The 21,937-nt window shown below is 44.6% G+C and overlaps 1 protein-coding gene across 2 annotated transcripts in view; it reads left to right on the forward strand.

Annotated features, from left to right (window-relative positions):
- LIPC (lipase C, hepatic type) overlaps positions 1-21,937 on the forward strand; it is a 174,744-nt gene that overhangs the window by 15,232 nt on the left and 137,575 nt on the right. For both annotated transcript variants that reach the window (XM_067748251.1, XM_067748243.1), the window contains 2 exons: positions 1,344-1,440; positions 3,516-3,646. In XM_067748251.1, coding sequence (XP_067604352.1) covers positions 3,562-3,646 — 85 coding nt within the window. In that variant the 5' untranslated portion in view covers positions 1,344-1,440; positions 3,516-3,561. The remainder of the gene's footprint in view (positions 1-1,343; positions 1,441-3,515; positions 3,647-21,937) is intronic.

Below are 21,937 nucleotides of genomic sequence, written 5' to 3' on the forward strand. Positions count from 1 at the left end.
GAGGAAATGGTTCTCAAACTTTGGGTGACCAAGAATAATCTGAAGAGTTTGTTTAAAATTAAGGTTGTCCAGGCTCCAGCCCTGGAAGTTCTCATTCACTTGGTCATGGGAAGAGCCTATAATTCTTTTCCTGAACTCTCAGGCTGACTCTGATTCCAACCCTCAATCAGATTTTGGAACCACTGATCCAGACCCTTCTGTTTTCCTCCCCTTTTAATTTTCCACTAAATTTTAATCCTGTGATCGTGCTGTTATCTACCTCCTGGACCCCCTACATGAATTAAAACAATAAAAATGGTAAGAATAGCTGCCATTTATTATTTCCTGCTTGGCAGGATTGCTAAGGACTTACCTCTTTACATTATCTCCTTTAATCTCATCAGGTAGATATACTTAGTCCCACTACACAGATGGAAAAATCTAAAGCTCAGAACACTAATGACTTGCCCCAGGTCACCCAGTTAGGAAGTGATAGGCCAGGGACCTTAACTTAGATCTGTCTGATTCCAAAGCCTGGACTCTTGACCACTAAGCATACTGCCTCAAAATAAGTCACTGTAATTTACTGAACTTCTACCATGAACCAGGCACTTGGCTGGGCACTTCACATATAAATCCGTAATACTACTGATATACCTGTGTTTGTAGAAGTGTGAATCTCAGTCTGCAAATTCTGATGTGGAAGAAATACCTTTATTTTCTGTAACCCACCTGAGTTATGACTCCAAACTCCTATTATTTAGGCCCTCCTAGATTCTTTCTTACCCCGCCCCACCCACACTTTTGGATCTCACACAATACCCAGAAATGGGGTTAGGAGTAAGCACCTGATCATCTGACATCAGTCCACATAGGTGACCACTAAGGGACCACTCCTCCCCATCTTCATGACCTGTTGGCACCGGAGGCTTACTGCTACTCACACCGCATGGCAGGCACAGGGACATCTTTTGTCCCCCTGCTGACACACTCACAGCCATTTTTTCTTTGGGTTCTTACCACTTTCTGGAAACAAGGGACTGTCCCCTCTGCCCTCATAGACAAATCTCCCTCTCTCCCCACCTACTTAGAAAGCCCAAGACACTCTCTTTCTAGTGCTGGGATGGTAGGGGTACTCCTTCTCCCTTCACATCCCTTTGAAACATTTTTAGCCTTTTACTTGCCATTGTTGGTTAGAATTCACTTACTCTAGGTCCTAAGTTTCAGGAAGACAAAAGGTTTATAGTCTTCTCTCTACTTTACTCTTCTTAAGTGGAAGGGAGAGGGTGAGGGAAGAGGTTGGGAGAAATATATTGTTGATACCTCAAAGTATTATCCCCCGCCTATGTTCTCTTATTTTACAGGTGAGGAGATGGAACTCATTAAGGTTAAGTAACATTTTGCCAGCTAGTTGATAATAGACCCAGGATCCCAGAGGCACTTGGATTCACTGGTTTCTTGGTGAGTTAATCTGTAGAGTGAGGCCGGGGGTGGAGTTGGTACCTGACAGTACCCAAAGGATAAGAGATGAGGTGGGCCCAGGGGAGAGGAGCCAGGTAGATAGTCAGCTGGTTTTAGGTTCCAACTTTCTGGGAAATAAGAAGTAAAGTGGAACCTTCAGATCCTGCTTAACTATGCAGGTAGGATGGAGCCAGCCAAGAAGCCAGCACAGAAACCTCTGCTCAGAAATCATGCATTTGACTAGATGGTCTCCAAGGTATAGTCCTCTGGAAGCTGGTGCAGCCACAAGACACTACAGAGTTAAGCTTTGGCCTAGGATCAGTCTGTCCAAACTGCCGGTGGTGTCAGAAGGTCCTATCAGTTCGTTTCATCCAGGCAATGATCACCAAGTTATCTAACTGCCTACCCAACATTTCCCCTTGGATGTCTAAGAGGCATCTCAGACTCCACCTGGGCAAAACTGAATTTTTGATTTTCCATCACCAAACCTGCTCCACTCACATCCTTTCCTATCTCAGCTGCTAGCAACACCATTGTCCCACTTGCTCAAGCCAAAGTCCTTGAAGTCATCTTCAACTCCTCTCTTTCTCTGCATCCCAGTAGTCAGGAAATCCTGTTGTATCTACCTTCAAAATATATCCACCACCCATCCATCAGTCCCCAATTCCACTGTTACTGTGCTGAACCAAGGCACCATCACCTCTTGCTGGATCACTGTAATAGCCTCTTAGCAGATCTACCCACTTGCACCCTTGTTTGCTAATAATTTGCTCCTAGTCTTAGAAACTAAAATGATCTTTTACAAATATTATACAAATCATATCACCCTTCTGCTCAGAATGGTTCCCCATGTCTCATACTATAAAAGCCAAAGTCCCTAATCACTGGCCTCCTTGCTGTTCCTGGGACATTCCAGGCATGCTCCTACCTCAGGGCCTTTGCACTGGCTGTTCTGGCTACCTGATGCTCTCCTCAACATGTCCACAGGGGCAACTTCCTCAAACCCTTGCTCAAAGTTCAGCTTCCAACAAGGCTCACCTTGACCATTCTATTTAAAATCACTACCTTCCCCAACCCCCTTAACTCAGCCATACTTTTCCTTTTCCCATAGCTCTGATTACATTCTACCAATCTACATAAATCTCTTATTTATTATGTCTATTGCCTGTTATCTGACTCCTCCCATCTCCTGTGGTACATAAGCTCCACAAGGACTGGAATCTTTGTCTGTTCTCTTCACTTGCATATCTCAAGTACCTAGAGCAGTGCCTGGAATATAATAGATATTTTTTAAAAGTTTGAAAAATGAATAAAGTTTAAATAAAACTAGAAACGCAAGGAATATTACAAGAGCGACACCTGAATTTCCCCTGTCTGGTTTTGCCAAGTGGCCTTACTTCTCAGTCGTCTACCCAGTTAGAGCATCCATTAACACAGAGGAGGAAAGAGTGTGTTTACTCTAGGGCCATCTTTCAATTGGGCCCCCAGCAAAGGCATCCAGTTCTGCATCTTTGCTCCTCCATCAGCTCCTTCTTAGACTGAGGATAGAGGTTTTCTGCCCCTTTCAGCTATAGAAATGTCGCCCATCACTTTTTGACCACAGGCACCAGCAATTTTGCTAAACTCAATAGAAAACAGACCACCTGGGGCTCTCCACATAGCAGAGTCCTTTCCTTTCTCTTGGGGTTTAGCCTGCAATTTGAAATACCACTGCCAGGAGCCTGCATCCCCTTTGCATACTGCCAGAGAGAGACTTAGGCAACCATGTGGGAGTCACCTACTCCTGACCTTTGACAGTACTTCCAAACACAACACATTAACTTTAAATTGATTAATTTAGAACTGTGACCTTGGCCCAAGAAGGTAAGAGTACATGACAAGATATTTTATTTTCAAAATGTATCAGGATAAAAAATACTTTTGTAAATCAACCTTTTTTTTGTATGAGATAGAGTTAGATTTGGGTTCAGTGTAGGAAGGAAAGTGTCTGAACACTAGAAAACATGTTTAAAAGGTTAATTATTAATGGGCAGTCTTCTCTAACAAAGTATCAATAGGCAATCTGCTCTCTTTAGCTTCAGAAATTAGCAAGAAGACCTCGGTCCGGGTGAGACAGGAGAAATGGAAAATTCCCTGTGTGTCTCTATTTTCTTGGTTTTGTGCATCTTTATCCAATCAAGTGCCCATGGACAAAGCCTGGGACTAGGTAAGAGCCTGCCTTTTCTCCGGAAATGGGCATGGATTTTCTTTTTTAAATGTACGTCACAATGAATCCAAGTGTTCTTGGCTATGTGGAACAGAACTTGCTTCACAGCATACGAGGTGTTCTGTTAGTGGCATCGAAGGTCACAAGGACGTGTAGCTGTTTGTAGGCAGAACTGAAAGTTTAGGAAGCCACTCTGGGAGTAGAAGTCTTCTCAAAGTGCTTGCAACTAGCAATGAAGTCTCTCGCATATCCTATTAAGAAATAGTCAGGATAAGACTTCTCTGGTGGCAAATAATCTGAAGGAGTTTCAGATCTTCCTGAGAGTTAATTTGGCATCTAATTTGCAGTTGAGGAGAACAGCTTGCAATGAAATGCTTCATCTTGCTGAGGGTTGTCTAATTGCTGGCTTTCTCAGAAGACAGGAATTTGTAGAATCCTCTTTCCAGTCAGGTTGAAAACAGAGCTATCATTGCACATTTTCTAGACTTCACTTTTTCTGCCAGAGTTTTACTCTGAGACTGAGGAATTCAACAGCAGTCACACCTGTTTGGTCTGTAAATTCACACACTAGGTTGATGCCCAAAGAGATCCAAATGCTTGATCAGGTAGGTGGATTCCAGGTTCCTGGCTAAACAGTGCATTGGATCAATAAACGATGGATATGAAGTGAACTGAACACTTTGGGCAAATGACACTGGCCTTTGGGACTTCGTTTTTGTGCTGGTTACTTGTCAGGACCTAGAAACTCTAAGGTAGAGGCTTAGATTTTTCTTTCCTCAAAGACTGCTTGGAGGGAGCTCCGAAAAGAATTAGGAAATTACTACCCAAAGATTGCCTGAAAATTCCAGAACATTTTTTTTCTCCTTTAAGAAAAAAGGCTGTTCTTTACGTTTAATTATTATTTTGTATACTAGGTCAGTTAATAACTTATTAGCAGTATTAATTATTACCATTCACTGAGCAATTTGTGTGTCAACCACAAGGTTAATTATTTTGCATACATCATCTCACTTATCAAGCTGAATCCAAAAATGATAATAATAATTTAGAGCCATCCGGGCAGAATTGCTGATGATTTTTATTCCGTGTTCACAGGGATATTGGTAAACGGCCTTTCCTGCCCTTTGGCCCAGAATGTTGTTTTTGTTAATTTTTTACTGAAGTATAATATATATCTAAAAAAGTGCCTATATCGTAAGTGCTCAATGAATTTTCACAATCTGAGCCAGCATCCCAGAAACCTCCCTTGCACACCTCTTGAGCCTTAACATAGATTATTTTGCTTTTGGGGGAAGCTTTTTGATAATGGACACATACAGTATATGCTCTTTTGCTTCTGTCTTCTTTCACTAAACATGATGTTGGTGAGATTCAACCATGCATTTGCATGAGGTGTGACTCATCATTCTGTTCACTGTAGCATTCCGTCGTATGAATATACCACCCTTGGTTTATCCATTCTGCTACTGACTGGCCCAGTCGATGTTTCAGTAGAGACTTGGGGGTTGGAAGCCATTAGAGCCGAGGTGAAGGATAAAAGGCAGGATGGCCTCCCCGGGGGTTGCTGAGTATCGTCCACATTTCCCTCAACAAATCCTGTGCTGGTCAGCTACTGCTTTCCCAGGGTCCTGGTTTGTCCAAAAGCTGAGGGAAGTGGCCACTATTAGCAGGAAGGTTCTTCAAGGGAAAGGATCAGAGTCAGGAGGCCTCTTGTTCCTTTGAGAGAATGTCTTGGCAGAATTTCTTCTGCAGGGAGTCAGCCAAGATCTGTGTGCATGAGGCTGGTGGGACATCCGCCTGGGGCATTGCAAGGAGGCAAGCATCCCACAGTAGAGCCCTGAAAGGTTGAGTATCTATACCTTGTAGGATGGTTTTCCAAACTGCCCCCCAGGGGAGATTTTGGTTGCCACAACTGGGGAGAGAGTGCTGTTGGCATATGGGGGTAGAAGCCAGGGACGCTGCTAAACATCCTACAATGGACAGAACAGCCCCACAGCAGTGAATTATTCAGGACGAAGTGTCAATAGTGCCAAGGTGGAGAACACTTGGTCTGTACCAAGCTTCAACTGTCACTAGTCAGGGGCCAGGAGGAACTCCCATAGGACCCTTCCTCCTTAACCCCAATCCTCCCAGCTTACCTTTTATTATTATTAACGACATTGCTAATGGACTGACTAATATATTGTGCACCCTGTATATGCCAGACACTGTGCAAACATTTTATCCCACCCTCACCTTGTGGTTGAGTCAGCCAGCTGAAAATTGACTTGCTGGAGGTCCCATGATTGCTCAGGGCAGAGCCACGAGAGGCACCTAGAGGTTGATCTGTCTGCCTAAGGCTACAGGTTTCTGGCCGTTGTGCTCACACCCAGTGGGTTAACAGCCAGAGATCCCTAGAAATACATTCTGCTGGGTTCCTCTCACAGGAGAGGACTATTTGAATAATTCCTGCCTACCAGCACCAAGGGAAACAAGATATGGTGAGCCTCCTGAAGACCCCAGGACACAGAGCTACCATCGTTCTCACCCCCAGACCTCCCTGCCTGAGGCCCAGTCCGCCCCACTGGTGTGGCCAGGAGGATCAATACTGCTTAAATGGGAGCTGCTACTCCTAGACCCTGGCAGCCCCACCTTCCAGCGGTATCCCCGACCACTGCCTAAGGTGCCTGCCCCCTCCCTGCAATTCCAGCCACAGAGTCCACATCCTAGAAGCAACTGAAGCCCAGCCGTCAGTCACTCATTCATTTAACAAGTAAATGTGCATAGGCATCTGCCATATATAAGGCAGTGCTTTTAATACAACAGTTCTCAAACTTCCTGGTCCCAGGACACCATTACATTCTCCAAAATTATTCAGAATTCCGAAGAGCTCTTTTTTTTTTATATTATTTATTTTACTTATGTATTTTGGCTGCGCCAGGTCTTAGTTGAGGCACGCGGGATCTTTGTTGCGGCACGCAGGCTTCTTAGTTGTGGCATGAGAACTCTTAGTTGCAGCATGCATGCGGGATCTAGTTCCCTGACCAGGGATAGGACCCAGGCCCCCTGCAATGGGAACGTGAAGTCTTACCTACTGGACCACCAGGGAGATCCCCCAAAGAGCTCTTTTTTACGTGGAACACAGGTATCAATATTTACCATATTAGAGACTAAAACTGAGAAATTTTTTTTAATTTTAATGCTTTTAAAAATAACAGTCATCACATGCTAACATATGTAATATGATATTATGAGGAATAACTTGTATTTTCCAAACAACAACAAAAAAAGTGAGTCAGAAGAGTGACATTGGTTCACAAAGAAATTTCGCTAATTTTGTAATGTCTGGTTTAATAGAAGCAGCTGGATTTTTTCATCTGTTTCTGTATTGAATCTGTTGTGATATGTTGCTTTGTCCAGAGTACATGAAGAAAACTGGACTCACATATAGGAAAAGGGAGGACATCCTCAGAGGTCCTGCCAAGGCCCACACTCAGAACTGCTGTTATTTGTGCAGCAGACACTGTACAACTGCAGACCACACAGTAGCCCCTGCTCTCCATGAGCTTACTGTCGAATCGGGTGGACCAAGGGTAGGGAGATGGGAGCTGCCTGCACTGCCAGCAGCAATAAGGGGGCCATCATCCATAGAGAATGCAAAATAATAATAGAACTTACTAAAAGTTGGTCTTCCTTTCATCATCACAATTCTATATAATGCCAGGGATAAAACTAAAGCCCCTCCCCCTCAAAATAGTTTTTTGGTCAAATTTGTAAACAACTGCTGTGGTTACTGTTGAGTTTTATTAATATATATGTAAACTTCAAATAATCACAGTTTTATATTACTTCTCCTTGAATAAATGTTCTCTGTTGATGTCAATTTAGAGACCTCCCAGTTTTGCAGTTGGCCCCTGATGCTCGTGGACTGTGACATGTGCTCATTGCAAGTGTCTAATGGTTCAGAATCCTCCCAGCTCACTTTGGTCATCTCATGTCTCCAAATCCCGTGGTACTTATTGCCTGTTCTTGCATTTAAACAGCAGATTTGAAATTTAAAATGATAGCGTAGTGATTATAAAGACAAAGATACAGAACCCGAGAACTTCAATTCTCCTATCCCGTGTGACCACTTAGAGTTTTGTGTTTAAAATGTAAAACAGTAAAACAGATTTTACAGTGAACTGTGAAGTATAATATTTTGTTTGGTAAGTAAAAATTTTGTTTCTTCCAGGAAATATCTTTAATGCACTTGCGTACCTTTAAAGTGGAAATGTATTCTTCTTTTTTAAATTGTTCATTGCTTTAAAACTAAATAACAAATCAAGAAAATAGTGATTATTGCTGATTTTTGCATGTATATAACTGAAAATAGCTTTGTCTTATAGAGCAAAGTGGTATTAAAATGATCCATTCTGGGTTTCAAATATATAAGGTATACCACTGAGTCTAATAAAGGAGATAAGATGGATATATAAAATTTTTTCAACTAAACCATAAAATATGCCAAGTACCACTGGAGAGGAGTGCATGGAGTGAGTGTTTCTGTCCCCCCAAAATTCATATGTTGAAATCCTAACCCTCAATAGCATGGCATCTTAGGAGGTGGGGACTTTGGGTGGTGATTCAGTCATGAGGGTGGAGCCCTCATGAATGGGATTAATGTCTTTATAAAAGGGACCCCAAAGAGCTCACTCACTCTCTGTTCACCATGTGAGGAAACCTGGAAGAGGGTTTTCACCAGAACCCCAACATGCTGGCACCCTGATCTCAGACTTCCAGCCTCCAGAACTGTGAGAAAAATTTCTGTTGGTTACAAGCCACCCAGTCTATTGTAATTTGTTACAACAGCCTGAGTTGACTAAGACAAGGTGCAGGTAGAGATGGAGAAGAATTTACTTCCAAGTACGTAGAGGAAAGGCTTCTGGGAGGAAGCAGCATTTGAGCCGAGTCTTGCAGGATGGAATCTGGACAAAAGTGAAGGAGGCTTTCCTTGTGCATAAGAAAAGGCACAGAGCCAATAAAGTACACATGTTTTCCAAGTCCAAACACCTTCCAAAAACAGGCCTTCCAGGAAGGAGAAGAAGAAAAAAAAAAAAATAGGAAGGAGTTGATAGCAATACTACATCACAACTGCAATAAACTGAAAACAATGTGAATGCCCAACAATAAACCATCAAGGATGGAGGGTCCAGGTATTACTAATTCCTCCTTTAAACAAGCATTGTTTTGAATACCTACTACTAGAAGTTCTAGGAACTTTTGGGAACAATGATGATGAGATTCAGAAATAAAAGGCTTAATGCTGACCCTTAGGCACTCATAGTGCAATACAAGTGTTCTTAGCCTAGCCCAGGGATGGGCTTCAGAGAGGCTGGATGCCTCTTAGGATGGTACCCAAGGCTGTATGAATGTGCATTTGAGGGTAGGAGAGAAGTCATAACTTCTGGCAAATTATCAAAGGGACCTGTGACCTCCAAAAGGTTACATAACAACTGGCCTTGTAGCTTTTAAAAAATAAGTATGAGGAAATTTTAAAGGCAATAAAGTGGGGGAGAAAAAGAGGACTAAATAACCTACATATTGAATCACAACTATGATAAAACTACATTCATGTATATTGCTAGGGATTTGAAATATATGTAAAGATCTATAAAGAGTATTAAGGCCATGGAGAGAGAGAGAGAGAGAGAGAGAGAGAGAGAGAGAGAGAGAGACTGAGACTCTGAGAGAATGTGTGTGTATGTGTTTTAAGTGTTTAAATGTGAAAGAAAAAAAAAGTTTTTTTTAAAAACCTGGTAAGCTGCAGTTAGATTGGTCCTGGATTTGTTGTCCCTAGAGGGGCCACCTCCCACCATCCTCATGGGCTTAGCCAAGCCCAGAATTACAGCCCCAGCAGGACCTGAAAATTCCTAACAGGCCTCCACAACTGTAGGGAAGGTGGTTCATGAGTACTACTTGAGGTAGTATCCAGAGATGGAACTCATTTACCCGGGCGAGTACATGAAAGCAGAATCGGCAGAAAGCCAGCCCCAGAATTCTCGTGAAATTCTACATGCTCTCTGCTAGAGACCCTCCCACCCACTGCCATACTTCCTGGCCCTATGGCTGAGCCATTCTGGAGTCCTCCTGAGGGCATCGTACCCAGAGAGGACAAGCCTGAGGTGAGAGGACAGCAGCCTATCTCCCACCCTGCTTGCCTTTCACAAGGAACCCAGGACCTGAACCCATATTTAATTGTGGGCCAGGTGAGCAAGATCCCCACCACCACATTCTCGCCGCCCTGTTTTCCACACCAGCTGCCACAATGCTACAAGGCATGCGGCGTCCTTGCAGGCAAGTCAGCAGGGAGAAGGGAAGGAGAGGCAGGGCTGGGCCAGAGCCTTGCCCGATTTTAGGTATGGTCCACGAGACACAGCTGAGCAGGCCCAGTTACATTCTCCAAGGGGCTGTGACCACCTTGACCTCAGCCTGGGGTGTACGCCTGATATCCATGGGGCCCAGCAATTCTCATGGCCAGAAGGGTGGCCGTACACTGCTTCCCAGGAGAGTGTTCATTTTAGAGTGGGGCCCTGTCAGCCAGGGATCAGAGTCCAGCCCACTAGGGAAGGGGGCTGGCCAGGAGCAGGCAAAACATCTGGACCCCTGCCAAACAAGCTGAGGATCATGGCCAGACTTCAGCCCCAAGGTGAAAACTAGAAAAATGGGTCAGAGACCTGCCAGTCCTGCAGGGAGTGGGGTTGCTATGTTAAGGTAGACAGCAGGTGCACCCAGCTGCTGACAATCAGGCACCTAGCTTAGGGCAAGGAGACAAACTCGAGTCATTCCCACACTGGAAGATTCAGGGTGCAGCTATGCTTCTCAAGAGAAGGTGTAATTCGTAGGCATTGCCACAAGGCAGCGCAGTGACGCCTTAGCTGCTTCCAGGGTTTCAGGAGAGGATTCAGGTATGGGAAAAACCAAGTTTCTGGATGACTCTGGAAAACTCATGACTATTGGTTAACGTCACTCTCCTCTCTGCTTATGACTGTATTTCCAGAAACACTCATAGTTTCGATATTTCCACCATGGGATTTGAGGGGAGGGGTAGGAAGAAGTAAAGAGAAGATCAAGTGTATTGAAGGGGAGGCCTCTTTGTCTGTCCCCAGCATTTTCTCCATATATACGGGTTCACCTTCAGGGGCCTGGTAAAGTAGATTTTAACAGCTTTTAAATGGCATGTTGTGGCATTAAAATAGTTCTTATGACGATATAAAGGTGGCAACACTGAATAGTATTTTCGTTCCAAGGCTAAGTGGGACAAAAGTAGTATACCTAACTGTGTGTGTCTTGTGATTACAACTCCATGAAAACGTATATTTAAGAAAAAAAACTACTAGAAGAAAATGTACAAACATGTTCAGACTTCAGTTGAGTTTATATCTAAATTTTTGTCTCTTCCAACTTTTATGTAATGTACTATGTATATAGTGTTTTGCTTTATGATTTGAATAATTTAAAAATTCACATCAAAATGATAAAACAAAGGGATTTGACTAGTCAGAGGTTCTCGAACTTTAGTGTGTATGAGAAACTTATTAAAATAAGATTTTATTAAATCTCATTTATTTATAAAATAAATAAATTCTATTAAATTTGTTAAATAAATAAATCTTATTAAAATCAGATTTCTGGGTCCCATCTGCAAGTTTCTAACTCAGTGGGCCTGGGGTGGATCCAGGAATTTGCATTTCTAGAGTTCCCAAGGGCTGCTTCAAGTGCGGGGAGTACACCTTGAGAACCACTAGAAAAACAAAAAAAGACAGTTAATGGCAAAACATTAACCTGACTTGAACCCAGGTCTCCTGATTTTCAGGTTTAAGGCTCTTCCCTCAGAAACAATACAAGCTTCCAGGGCAAACCTGGAGTTCATTTCTCAGTCTTCTGGAGGGGGGAAGGGGAGAGATATCAATGTCTATTGATCCTGAATATTGACCTCCCTCAGGGGTAGCCATCTCCCAAATAATATAAAACCCCTAGATATTTGTGACAATTTATTCCTCCAAAATAAAACATGGTCATGCTGAAAAGAAAGTGGTTCTTGAAATGGAAAAAAAAAAAAAAATTCCCAAGCTGAGATTTACTTGTAATTGGTAGAAAATACTAGTTGCAATAATGAATTAACCACACACAGTAAAGCATGCCTTGGCAGGCCTGAAAATAGGATCCAGCAAATTCTTTTCGTATGAGCTGGGCATTACCAAGAGCTGGGCAGAGCCTGTGATTCTCAGTTGACTAGGACTGGCCTTTCTGTGACTGAGAAAAACTTTCCAGTGACAAATGTTCCAGCTTCCTTATTCCAAGACAAACCAAAATAGTGAAAACAACATAATTCTTTATACTGAAATATAACAAGATCAACACCAGCAAATTATAGCATTTATTAACCACCTACTGTGTACCAGGCTCCATGGTTTGTACGAAAACATGTTCCTAAGGACACAAAAATGAAAAAGCACACTACCATTCATCAAGGAGCTTCCCAATTGACCAAGTCTGGAGTCCCCTACAGCCCTGTGTGTGTGTGTGTGTGTGTGTGTGTGTGTGTGTGTGTGTGTTTGTGTAGATTAGAGATTGGAAGAGGCATAATTTCAACACAGTATGATAAGTGCACAATTGGGTACAAAACATCTCAAGGCCCTGAGGCAGGGAGAGGTTAGCAGAGAAGGCTTTACAGAGGAAGTGATATTTGAGTTGAGCCTTGAAGGAGAAGTGGGAGGACGTAGCAAGCAGAAGGAAAAGCATGAGCCAGTCTTGGAGGCTTGAAAACAGAAAATGAAACTGGGAATCCCTGAGACGTTTGCTGTAGCTCAGAGGAGGGCACAAAAAAAGAAGTGGCCAGAGGTAAGGGCATCAAAGGCCATGCTAATGTGTTTGGCCCTCACCCTGGAGGCAGTGGGGCCACCACTGAGGTTGGTGTTTGAAAAAGGGAGGGACTTGGCTCTTGGCTGCCTTTCCTGCTTGGTGGATGGCTTCCCCTCACAGCCTGGCTGAAACCCCAGCCACTCCCTGATAGAAAGCAATGCTATCAGCAGGAAAAGGCAGGGCTGGCACTCGGAAGTTACAGGCTCTGCAACTGCACCTGGCTGGTGCCCACAAACACTCAGATCTTCCTCCCAGGAGGGCTCCAGCCCATGGGCAACTCTATTTGAAATTTACTTGTTAACTGCTATTCCTAACACTAAATGGTAGGAGGGATTTACACCAATGAAACTGAGGCAGGAACACTTACTAGAAGCTTGAATAGGAACCTTCCATTTAAAAAGTACCTTCTTCTAAGTCTGAAAAGAGAACCATTTGCAAATTCCACGTCACACTAGTTTATAAACCTATAGCAATTTCAACTTTAAAAACTTATTCCTACCTACATGATATCACTTGATTCTCATAATATCCCTGTAAAGAATGCTGGGCAGGTATCATTATGCCCATTTTACAGATGTAAAGGTTCACCAGCCAAAGGCCACTAGGAACACACTTGCAGTCAAATGAAAGTTAGGATTATTTGGCTTGCTGCAGCAAGGGAGGACGCGCTCCAGAGAAACCAAGGGGCATCCCTGCACGAGGAGTTGAGAGGGGCTTCTTAGAAAATTTGGGCTTGTGACAGATGAAACTAAGGAAGGGTTGGGGAAGCAGGGGCAAACCTGGATGGGATTCTGTCAAAGGGGAAGGGGGCCATTCAGTGATCTAGTATCTAAATAATTTAATAATTAATTATTGTGAACTCATTATTGCTTAATTTAATCAATAACGTTCCAGCAGGCAGAACTAGAGCTGGCATTGGTACAGGAGCAATAGTCTCTCCTTGTTAGTTGGAAGCAGGGAATGTTTAGTCACATTTTATGGATTCAGAGTGGCCTCCTTTCTGTCCTGTTGCAAATGTATCTGCAAAGGGTCCTTGTAGCACATTGTTTCTGTTTTGTGGGCGTTGTCTATGTTCAGTTGGGAACATCGTGGTCTGGCTGCCAGCGAGGCTCCTTTTTGTTGCTGTTGTGTTTGTTTTCATTTTCTCACATACCAAGAAACCTGGGTAATGTCTTTGACATCTCTCAATACCTCCACCCTAGCCGAACAGCCTTAGGTGGCTGCCTTTACCTCCTGCGCCTCCGATTTCCCACCAGTAGTATCCCTTCCAGCACTGATATCCTGAGTGTCAAGAGAGCTCACTGAGAGGCATCGTGATACCCTGAGACCTTCCACAGCTACCTCATCTGGTGTCAGCTATTTAACCATTAGTTAATGGTAGAGAGAAATATGAACGCAAAGTTCTATCCACTTTAAACACGAAACATTGCCCCCTGCCTCAAGCCTAGTGCAACTCAGTTGCCTTGAGCCACTCAAAGATTCCCAAACAACAGCAGGACAAAGGCACGATTCTGTAAGAGCAAGCCAAGCAGTAAATGACCATTAGACCTTTGGTCCCAAGGCTGTTTTATAGGGGGCCAGACACACATCCATTTTTGGATACAGTACTAACAATAAAAAATATACATTTGATGCTTACGTTGCTTTGAGTAGAACCAAGAAATATGAAATAATAGTAACTATTATTTTTAAGAACTTTCAGATGTGCCAAATGCTTTGCCTATTTATTTCACTTAATCCATGCGACACTCCTGTGTGATAAGCATCATTACCACCACTTTACAGGGAAAATTGTGGCTCAGAGAAGGGAAGTGGCAGGGAAGGCTCCCAGGGTCCCTGGGTTTCTCACTGGTGCTTATTTCTGGTGATGCTGGTGCCCCTTCAGAGCCATGGGTACACTGGCTTTCAGAGGTTTCCCACCTCGGATATTATTCAGTGCCAGGGGATCCTAGGACGTACTCTGAGCCCCTCTGGGCCTGGCCACTTCTAACTAGAAGTTGGCACTCACCTTACCCACTGTGAGTGATGTCTACCTCTCAATGGCCCAGGAGAAAACCCATCCCTGGACAAAGTCCTGGTTCCCTTGTGTCTCAGCCTCCATCACTGCCCCTCAGAAACAAGATGTAAGCACAAATCCAGGCAGACCGAAAAAAGGAGAGGCCTCATGATATCAAGCCTGAAAATTCTGGGCCAATGTAAGGCAACCAAGGATGCTTTGAAAAGGTTAGAGCATTTTTCTTCATCCAAGAATCCTGTAGGAACAGGGCTGTTTTCACAAGCTGAGCTGGACCCTCCACGGGGGGCTTGATGACATCAGCAAAACAGCACCTGAGAAATCTCCTCTCATGAGGTCTTGCCACTGTTTCATGACTAGGTCCTCTTGGTGTGTTACTGTCATGCCCTGGCCACCACCTTCACGCCACACAGAGAGACTCCCGTCCCTGAGATTTGTGATCAGGATGAGTGATGTCAAAGCAGGAAGAGCTGGAGAGGAGACTCAGGAGGGAGGGTGGGGCTCCACCGTCGACTCACAACAAGAGACATCCAGATGACCAATTCATGCAGGGGAGTCCACACTTGGAGGATGGTGCCAGGGCCTGGGACCACTCACAGATCTAGCCACATGCCAGCTCTGTGCAGGTCTTGTGTTAGGACTCTACCACATCCAACTTTCATCAGTATATTCATTTGCTGGGGCTGCCATAACACAAGACCACAGACTGCTGGCTCAAACAAAAGAGATGAATTTTCTTGCAATTCTGGAGGTTAGAAGTCAAAGATCAAGGTGTCGGCAGGGCTGGTTTCTTCTGAGCCTTCTCTGCTTGGCTTGCAAGTGGCTATCTTTCCTTATCTTCACATGATCTTCCCTCTGCACATGCCTTTGTCCTCATCTTCTTATAAGGACACCAGTCACATTGGAGTAGGGCCCACTCTAAGGACCTCATTTTAACTTAATTACCTCTTTGAAGACCCGATCTCTAAAGACAGTCACATTCTGAGATACTGAGGGTTAGGACCTCACATATGAATTTGGGGGTGGGGGCAGGGAATACAATGCAGCCCATGACATCCAGCAAACCTCTGAAGATCCTGCTCAGACCTGGGTCCTGGGCCAGGCACTGGGGACCCCACAGGTATATCATGGCTCTGTCTGAGCTTCAACAACTCCCTGGGGTGGTGGTGCTTCAGAGTTAGAAAAAAGAGGCTTATACGTATACCTGAGATTGGAAAGTGAGTATAAATCTGCACCCCCCGAACCAGGCCTAAACAGGGGGCTTTAGCTGTGTGGGTGCAGGAAGCTCTGGCCCACTCAGGTGCACAGGAGCCAGCTGGCAGCTAGTGGGGGAGGGGCTTGGCCCTCTGAACAGCATGATGAAGACTTTCTGGCAGCAGGAGCAATAACTGGCAGGAGGCCAAGAGAGCCGTTTATTTGGCTCCTGGTGAGGGTAAGTGATAAAACTCACCCTCTGGCACAGCGCCTGCGGCAGGATCATGCTCAAGGGAGATGCTCACTGTGAGCCCACACCGTGCTCTCTCTGGCTTGGGGATATGACTGTCCCACACAGGCAAGCTGTCCCCAGCCAGGCCATTGCCTAGACTCACCCTGGTCTTAGCCAAGGTCAGCTGCCATCCTCTCCTGGGTGCCTGCCACCCACCCTCCCTCGACCCCCTGCAGACCCAGAAGGAGAGGATGATCGCCAGCCCAAGGACAGCGAGGGGCTGGGAAGATAAACAGCAGGGCTCCTCTTTGGGAAAATAAACCATAGACTCGTGAGGGAGACTGGGTGAAAGAGAACTGGATTTGGAGTCTAAAAACCTGGTCTCAGTCCTAGCTATGTCACTTACCCACAGGTAGCCTTGAGCAAATCACTGTGATCTCTAGGCCTCTGCTTTTCAGTAGTGAATGGGGTTATTATTAGAGACCCCACAGGGTTGTTCTGAGGATGAAATGGGATCATATATGTATGTGGAATTATGCAATGCAGCTATGCATTGCTGGCCATAAAATAATCTTTGTAAGAACCTACTATTTACTAAGTCATCCTCCATTATAATACTCACCTGAGTCACTGAATACTCCCATTGTTTCCCCCACTTTTTATTACCAAAATGTCCCAATATAGAAAAGGTTGAAAGGATAGCACAAAGAATAACAGTGAGAAGCAGCCACATAGCACAGGGAGATCAGCTCACTGCTTTGTGACCACCTAGAGGGGTGGGATAGAGAGGGTGGGAGGCAGATGCAAGAGGGAGGAGATATGGGGATATATGTATACACATAGCTGATTCACTTTGTTATACAGCAGAAACTAACACACCATTGTAAAGCGATTATACTCCAATAAATATGTTTTTTAAAAAAAGGATTACCATATTCCCTCCAGATAGATTCAATAACTATTAACATTTTAGCATATTTACTTTATCTCTCTCTTTCTATGCATATTTATATGTGTGTGTGTTGCAGAACTGTTTGATTTCTCTCTCTGTCTCTCCATATATATGTGTATATATGAATAACAAATATATGTATCTCTCGCTTCTCTTTCTTTCTCTCATATATATATGAGCCCACGCTCCCAAGCCTCCTGCGGACCTCTCTTTGCTCTCTAGTTACCTGCTGCACATCTCTCTCCCCACTGGACTAGGAACACCTCAAGAGCAGGGACAAGGTAGTCACCATTGTATCCCCAGGACCTGCAGGGCCTGGCACGGAGCAGGCACGTGGCAAGTGACCATTGATTATACACCTCTTCAACAAAGGACTAAGCAACATACACTTTTTTAAAGTAAATGAGTTTTAAATCACTTCATCTGGCAAATCCCAGATCCCTGCTGGAGATAATGGAAGAAACATCCCAGAAGTGCAGGATGTTTAGGTCTTGCTCTACTTCCTTCCCCCTCTAAAAGCATGGGGACTCTGAAGCCACTTGGGGCTCTTGGTAAGAGGCTGCACTCTACGGCTGTGATACAGCTATCCATTTGCAAGGGGGAAGTGCTCTCCAGACCACAGTCTACTCTGGAAAACACACATGCACAGAAAAGCTGGCTCTGTCCCTATTATGGATCTTACAGAAGTGATTCTGAGTCCTTTAGGTTTCCATGGAACCAGGAACCCACTTCCAGACCAGCGAGAGTGGGAAAAGGGGATGTATATCATGTTTGTGTTGTTGTCTTGCCTATAAATTCCCTACAAAGCTCATGACTTTCATAGGAGTTTTAAACTTCCCCCAGGTTCAGATGATGCTTGTTAAAGCAGAGTTTCTCAAACTTTAATGTGCATATGAATCGCCTGAGAAGCTTGATAAAGTGAATGTTATGTTTCAGTACATCTGGGATGGGCTCCAAGATCTTGTTTCTAACAAGTGTTCGGGTCGTGCCATTGCGGCTGGTCACCAAAACACACTTTGAGAAGCAAAGTTCTGAAGAACACAAAATAGCTCCTCATTTACTTGGTGAACTAGTAATTGGGCACCTACTACTAGACATAAGGCAGCGTACTAGCACTGGAGGTACCAGGAGACGGGAAGAAATGTAAAGAGGAAGACGCAGTTCTTTGCCTCAAATCCAGCTGGATATGCCTCATTACTATGTCTAGGCACTTGGCTTAAATTGCCTTAATTCTTACAATTTATAATCTCTACAGTGTATACTGTTGTTCTCCTTTTACTTGTTAAGAAACTGGAGCTCATTCAGCTTAACTGTCTTATCCAAACCAGTGAAAGGATGCTGTGAGATTTGAGCTGAGGGCTCCCTGACTCCGAGGCCTGTGTTTTCCCCATGCACCTCTCTCACACCTGGCCTTGATGCACTTTTCACCAAGCGCCCAGATGGAAGGGCAAGGAGAGCCCTTAAAACAGACCTCAGTAGCCCGAGGGGAAGGACGTGGGGTGGCAGCCGGCAGAAGGCACTAAGTAACCACCAGAGAGGGGAATTAGGACCTAGCAGGTGCCTCAAGGCTGCCTTCCTTGGGTCTCTGGCTGTTACAGGTAATATATTTCCTAATGTGGCGGATCAAATGCAGCCTACACTAGTAAATTTCAACGACAAATTATGGCCTGAACTTTGTCACCAAATGGCTGTGTGACTTTGGATAAATCATTGCCCTCACCTGGATTCAGAATTGGGAGCTCTTTAATTCCTTTTCTCTCTGACAAAATGTTTCTGAGCTCTCTTCCCTTCTTCCCGTCAAGTCAGGTGAACGCCTCTTTGTTACGTCCCCACTTGGGGTTCCCCCAGCCCCAACTTCTTAGCTCAGGACTGGGAGTTTCTGTGGATCACTCTGCAGTCTTCCTACTTTCTTTTTTATTTTTTTTTTAATATTTATTATTTATTTATGGCTGTGTCACATCTTAGTTGCAGCACGTGGGCTCTTTGTTGCAGCATGCAGGCTTCTCTCTAGTTGCGGCACACAGGCTCAGTAGTTGCGGCACGTGGGCTCTCTAGTTGTGGCACATGGACTCTAGAGCGTGCGGGCTTAGTTGCCCTGATGCATGTGGGATCTTAGTTCCCCAACCAGGGTTCGAACCTGCGTCCCCTGCATTGGAAGGTGGATTAGTAACTACTGGACCACCAGCGAAGGCCAGTATTCCTACTTTCCCTCCTAACTTCACACATGTTGATTGAGCACAGCTCTGCCCCAGATGCTGTGCTGAGGGCTGGAGATGCAAAGGCAATGAGATGCATTCCATCTCTCAGCAGAGTAGCCCCAGGGCACCTAACCCAGCACAGGCAGGGGCAAGCAGGGCTGAGTAGGCAGATTCCCCACATGACAGGGCTTCATCCCCCAGCAATCTTTGAGGTGAATGCTCTTATCGTCCCCATTTTAAAGATGAAGAAACTGAGGCTTACGGAGATCAAGTTACTGTCCCAAATAATTAAGGATCAAATGAAATAATGTATGCAAAAAACTTAGCAGAGTGTCCAACAAGTAGGAAATAAATGGTAACTAAAATGCCTTCTTTAAATGGCAGAACAGGGAGTAAGAGCCAGTTAGCCTCACTCTCAGAGACAACAAACTGGAGAGTTGGAGAAAGGCCTGTTGTCTCCCCTGGAGGACGAAGACCAGGCTTGGGACGGACCACGCATGATGAGAGAACTGCTGAGGAAAGAAGCAAAATAACCATCAAAAAAGAGCTTGACAGGGTCCAAAGCACCCCAGTGCACACGTGAGGGCAGTGTGAGCTCTGATGGTGGTGACAGCGATTAGTCATGCTGGGGGAGGTTCGGATAGCCCAGCGCCCTTTGTCCTTCCTAGATGGCTGCTCACCCCAGGCTCAGCTATTCCGTGTTTCAGCTGTCACGCTCCCCATCTGGGTAATGGAGTGTTATGAAGCATATTGGAGGCCATCAATTAGTGCTTAACTCCATGTCTGTTGGGCTGTATTTCCAAGGATGCTCCACTCAGATCCACGGCAGAGGTAAATCTTTCTCCTTTTCATTCGATGGCTTGGAATTAAAATGCTGCCTAACAGGTTCTCACAGAGAAATTGAGATTTATGGGTCACTGTCAATATCAACACATGTTGGCCATTATTTGAAAGCCTCCTAGCTCCTCAGGACTGATTGCTATTTACTTTGAAAGATGAATGTGGCTTTATAATCCACTCGGGTTGCTGCACGTGTTTCTTCCCTTGGAGACTTTTTTATTCCATTTCATGCTGTTTTGCCTGGTGGTGTAAGCCCCACCCTGCCCCCAACCCTTGAATACTCTGATGTATTTGAGGCACTGGAACAACCAGTGCATCCTCAGTCCAGATGCTAGTGTCATAATAGGGAAGGAGCACCTTAGTAGCAAAATTACCCCTATTTCATGGACTGAAGCCACTAAACATGATCTGAGGCCAGAGTTGAGACCACCAAGGAGCTTGCTTGAGGAGCAATAGGTGGTCCCCTCATGAACACTTCTGGCCTTTTGTGTGGCTGGGCAGGGTGTGGAAACTGATACAGTAGCTGAATCACTTAGGTCAGTGGTTTTGACATTGGTTCTCAAACTTGAGCCAGCATCAGAATTGCCAGGAAGATTTGTTAAAACATGGATTGCTGGGCCCCACTCTAGACTACCTGGTTCAGTAGGCCTAGGGTAGAGCCCAGGACTTAGCATTTGTAACAAGATGCCAGGTGATGCTAATACTGATGTTCGTCCTGGGTCCCACTTGAAGAACCACTTTAGAAGTATTACAGGCCATGAGTGGGGGAGATGAGGATGCTGGCAATGTTTGTCATTCTAGGAAAAGAATAACAACATCTAGAGAGGAATTTTTATTAAGTTTTGCTGGACAATGTATAATTTAAATCCCTTTCTATGAAATCTTCAGTTGAAGATCAATTTCCATTAATAAGCTGTAAAGCTGGATCTATTTTGGTAATGCATTGAAGTGCTGATGGGTCTGGGACCACCCAGGCCACCCATCAGTGGTGTGCTATAGCTAGGTTACTAGGAGGTCATGGTCTGGCTGCTGGCATGTTTTGACAACTTTACTGGGTGACAACTGTAAGGAGATTCCTTGTGTTGATAACAGAACCTGTGGTGCTGGTTCACACACAATTGGTCCCTAAGAGATTTTTCCCTGCAATAGTCAGGATTTGCAGGTGAAACTGGACCCAGGGCAATAAAGGGACACAGTCTAAAGACTCCAGGAGCTCCATGTTGAATACCAGAGGGTCATTGGAGACAGATAATAGCTTTTTTTTTTTTTTTTGCATCAGACCTTACTTTGTAAGTCACAACACTCCAAATGCCCCAGGAAATGTGCTAGAAAGAGCCATTGTGTACTGAAGTCAGGCTGCCCCAAGCCTTCCCCATCAAAATCCATTGGACTGGGCAAGTCATCACTTGGGATTCATTACTTGCAGGAGGATATCCCCAGAGCAATCAAAAGGCCTGATTCTTACAGGGTTGGGAGGCTGTTACTAAGACAGGTATTACAGTGGGGATGAAGGAAAGTCAATATATTTGGAGATGTAAAAAAGGTATATAAGAATACCCAATGACTGATTGGATTAGTTTGGACTTCTGGTCATAAGAACAGAAATCCAATTCAAATTAACTTAAGCAAAAAGGGGAATTTATTTACTCACATAACAGGGATGTCCAAAGTACAGGCTACAGGTACAGTTGAATCTATGCCTATAACAAAGACACAATGTCTGTCAATTCTCTCGCTTTCTCCCTTTCTCTCGCTTTCCCCCACTCCTTGATGGCACTTGAGAGTTCCATCACTCCTTAGAGCTTAAAATTCCAGCGAGATTATAATATTTTATCACATACCTCTGACAAACATTCCAGAAAGGACTCTGCTTGGCTGGGGGCTCATCTCTAAGTAGACAACTATGGCCAGGAGGATGGGCTCTCTAACTGGCCTGGTTTGGGAAGCATGCCCACCCCTTGGGTAGGATCAGCTCTAC

Source organism: Pseudorca crassidens, chromosome 1 (assembly GCF_039906515.1).
Source record: "Pseudorca crassidens isolate mPseCra1 chromosome 1, mPseCra1.hap1, whole genome shotgun sequence".
Lineage (NCBI taxonomy): Eukaryota > Metazoa > Chordata > Mammalia > Artiodactyla > Delphinidae > Pseudorca > Pseudorca crassidens.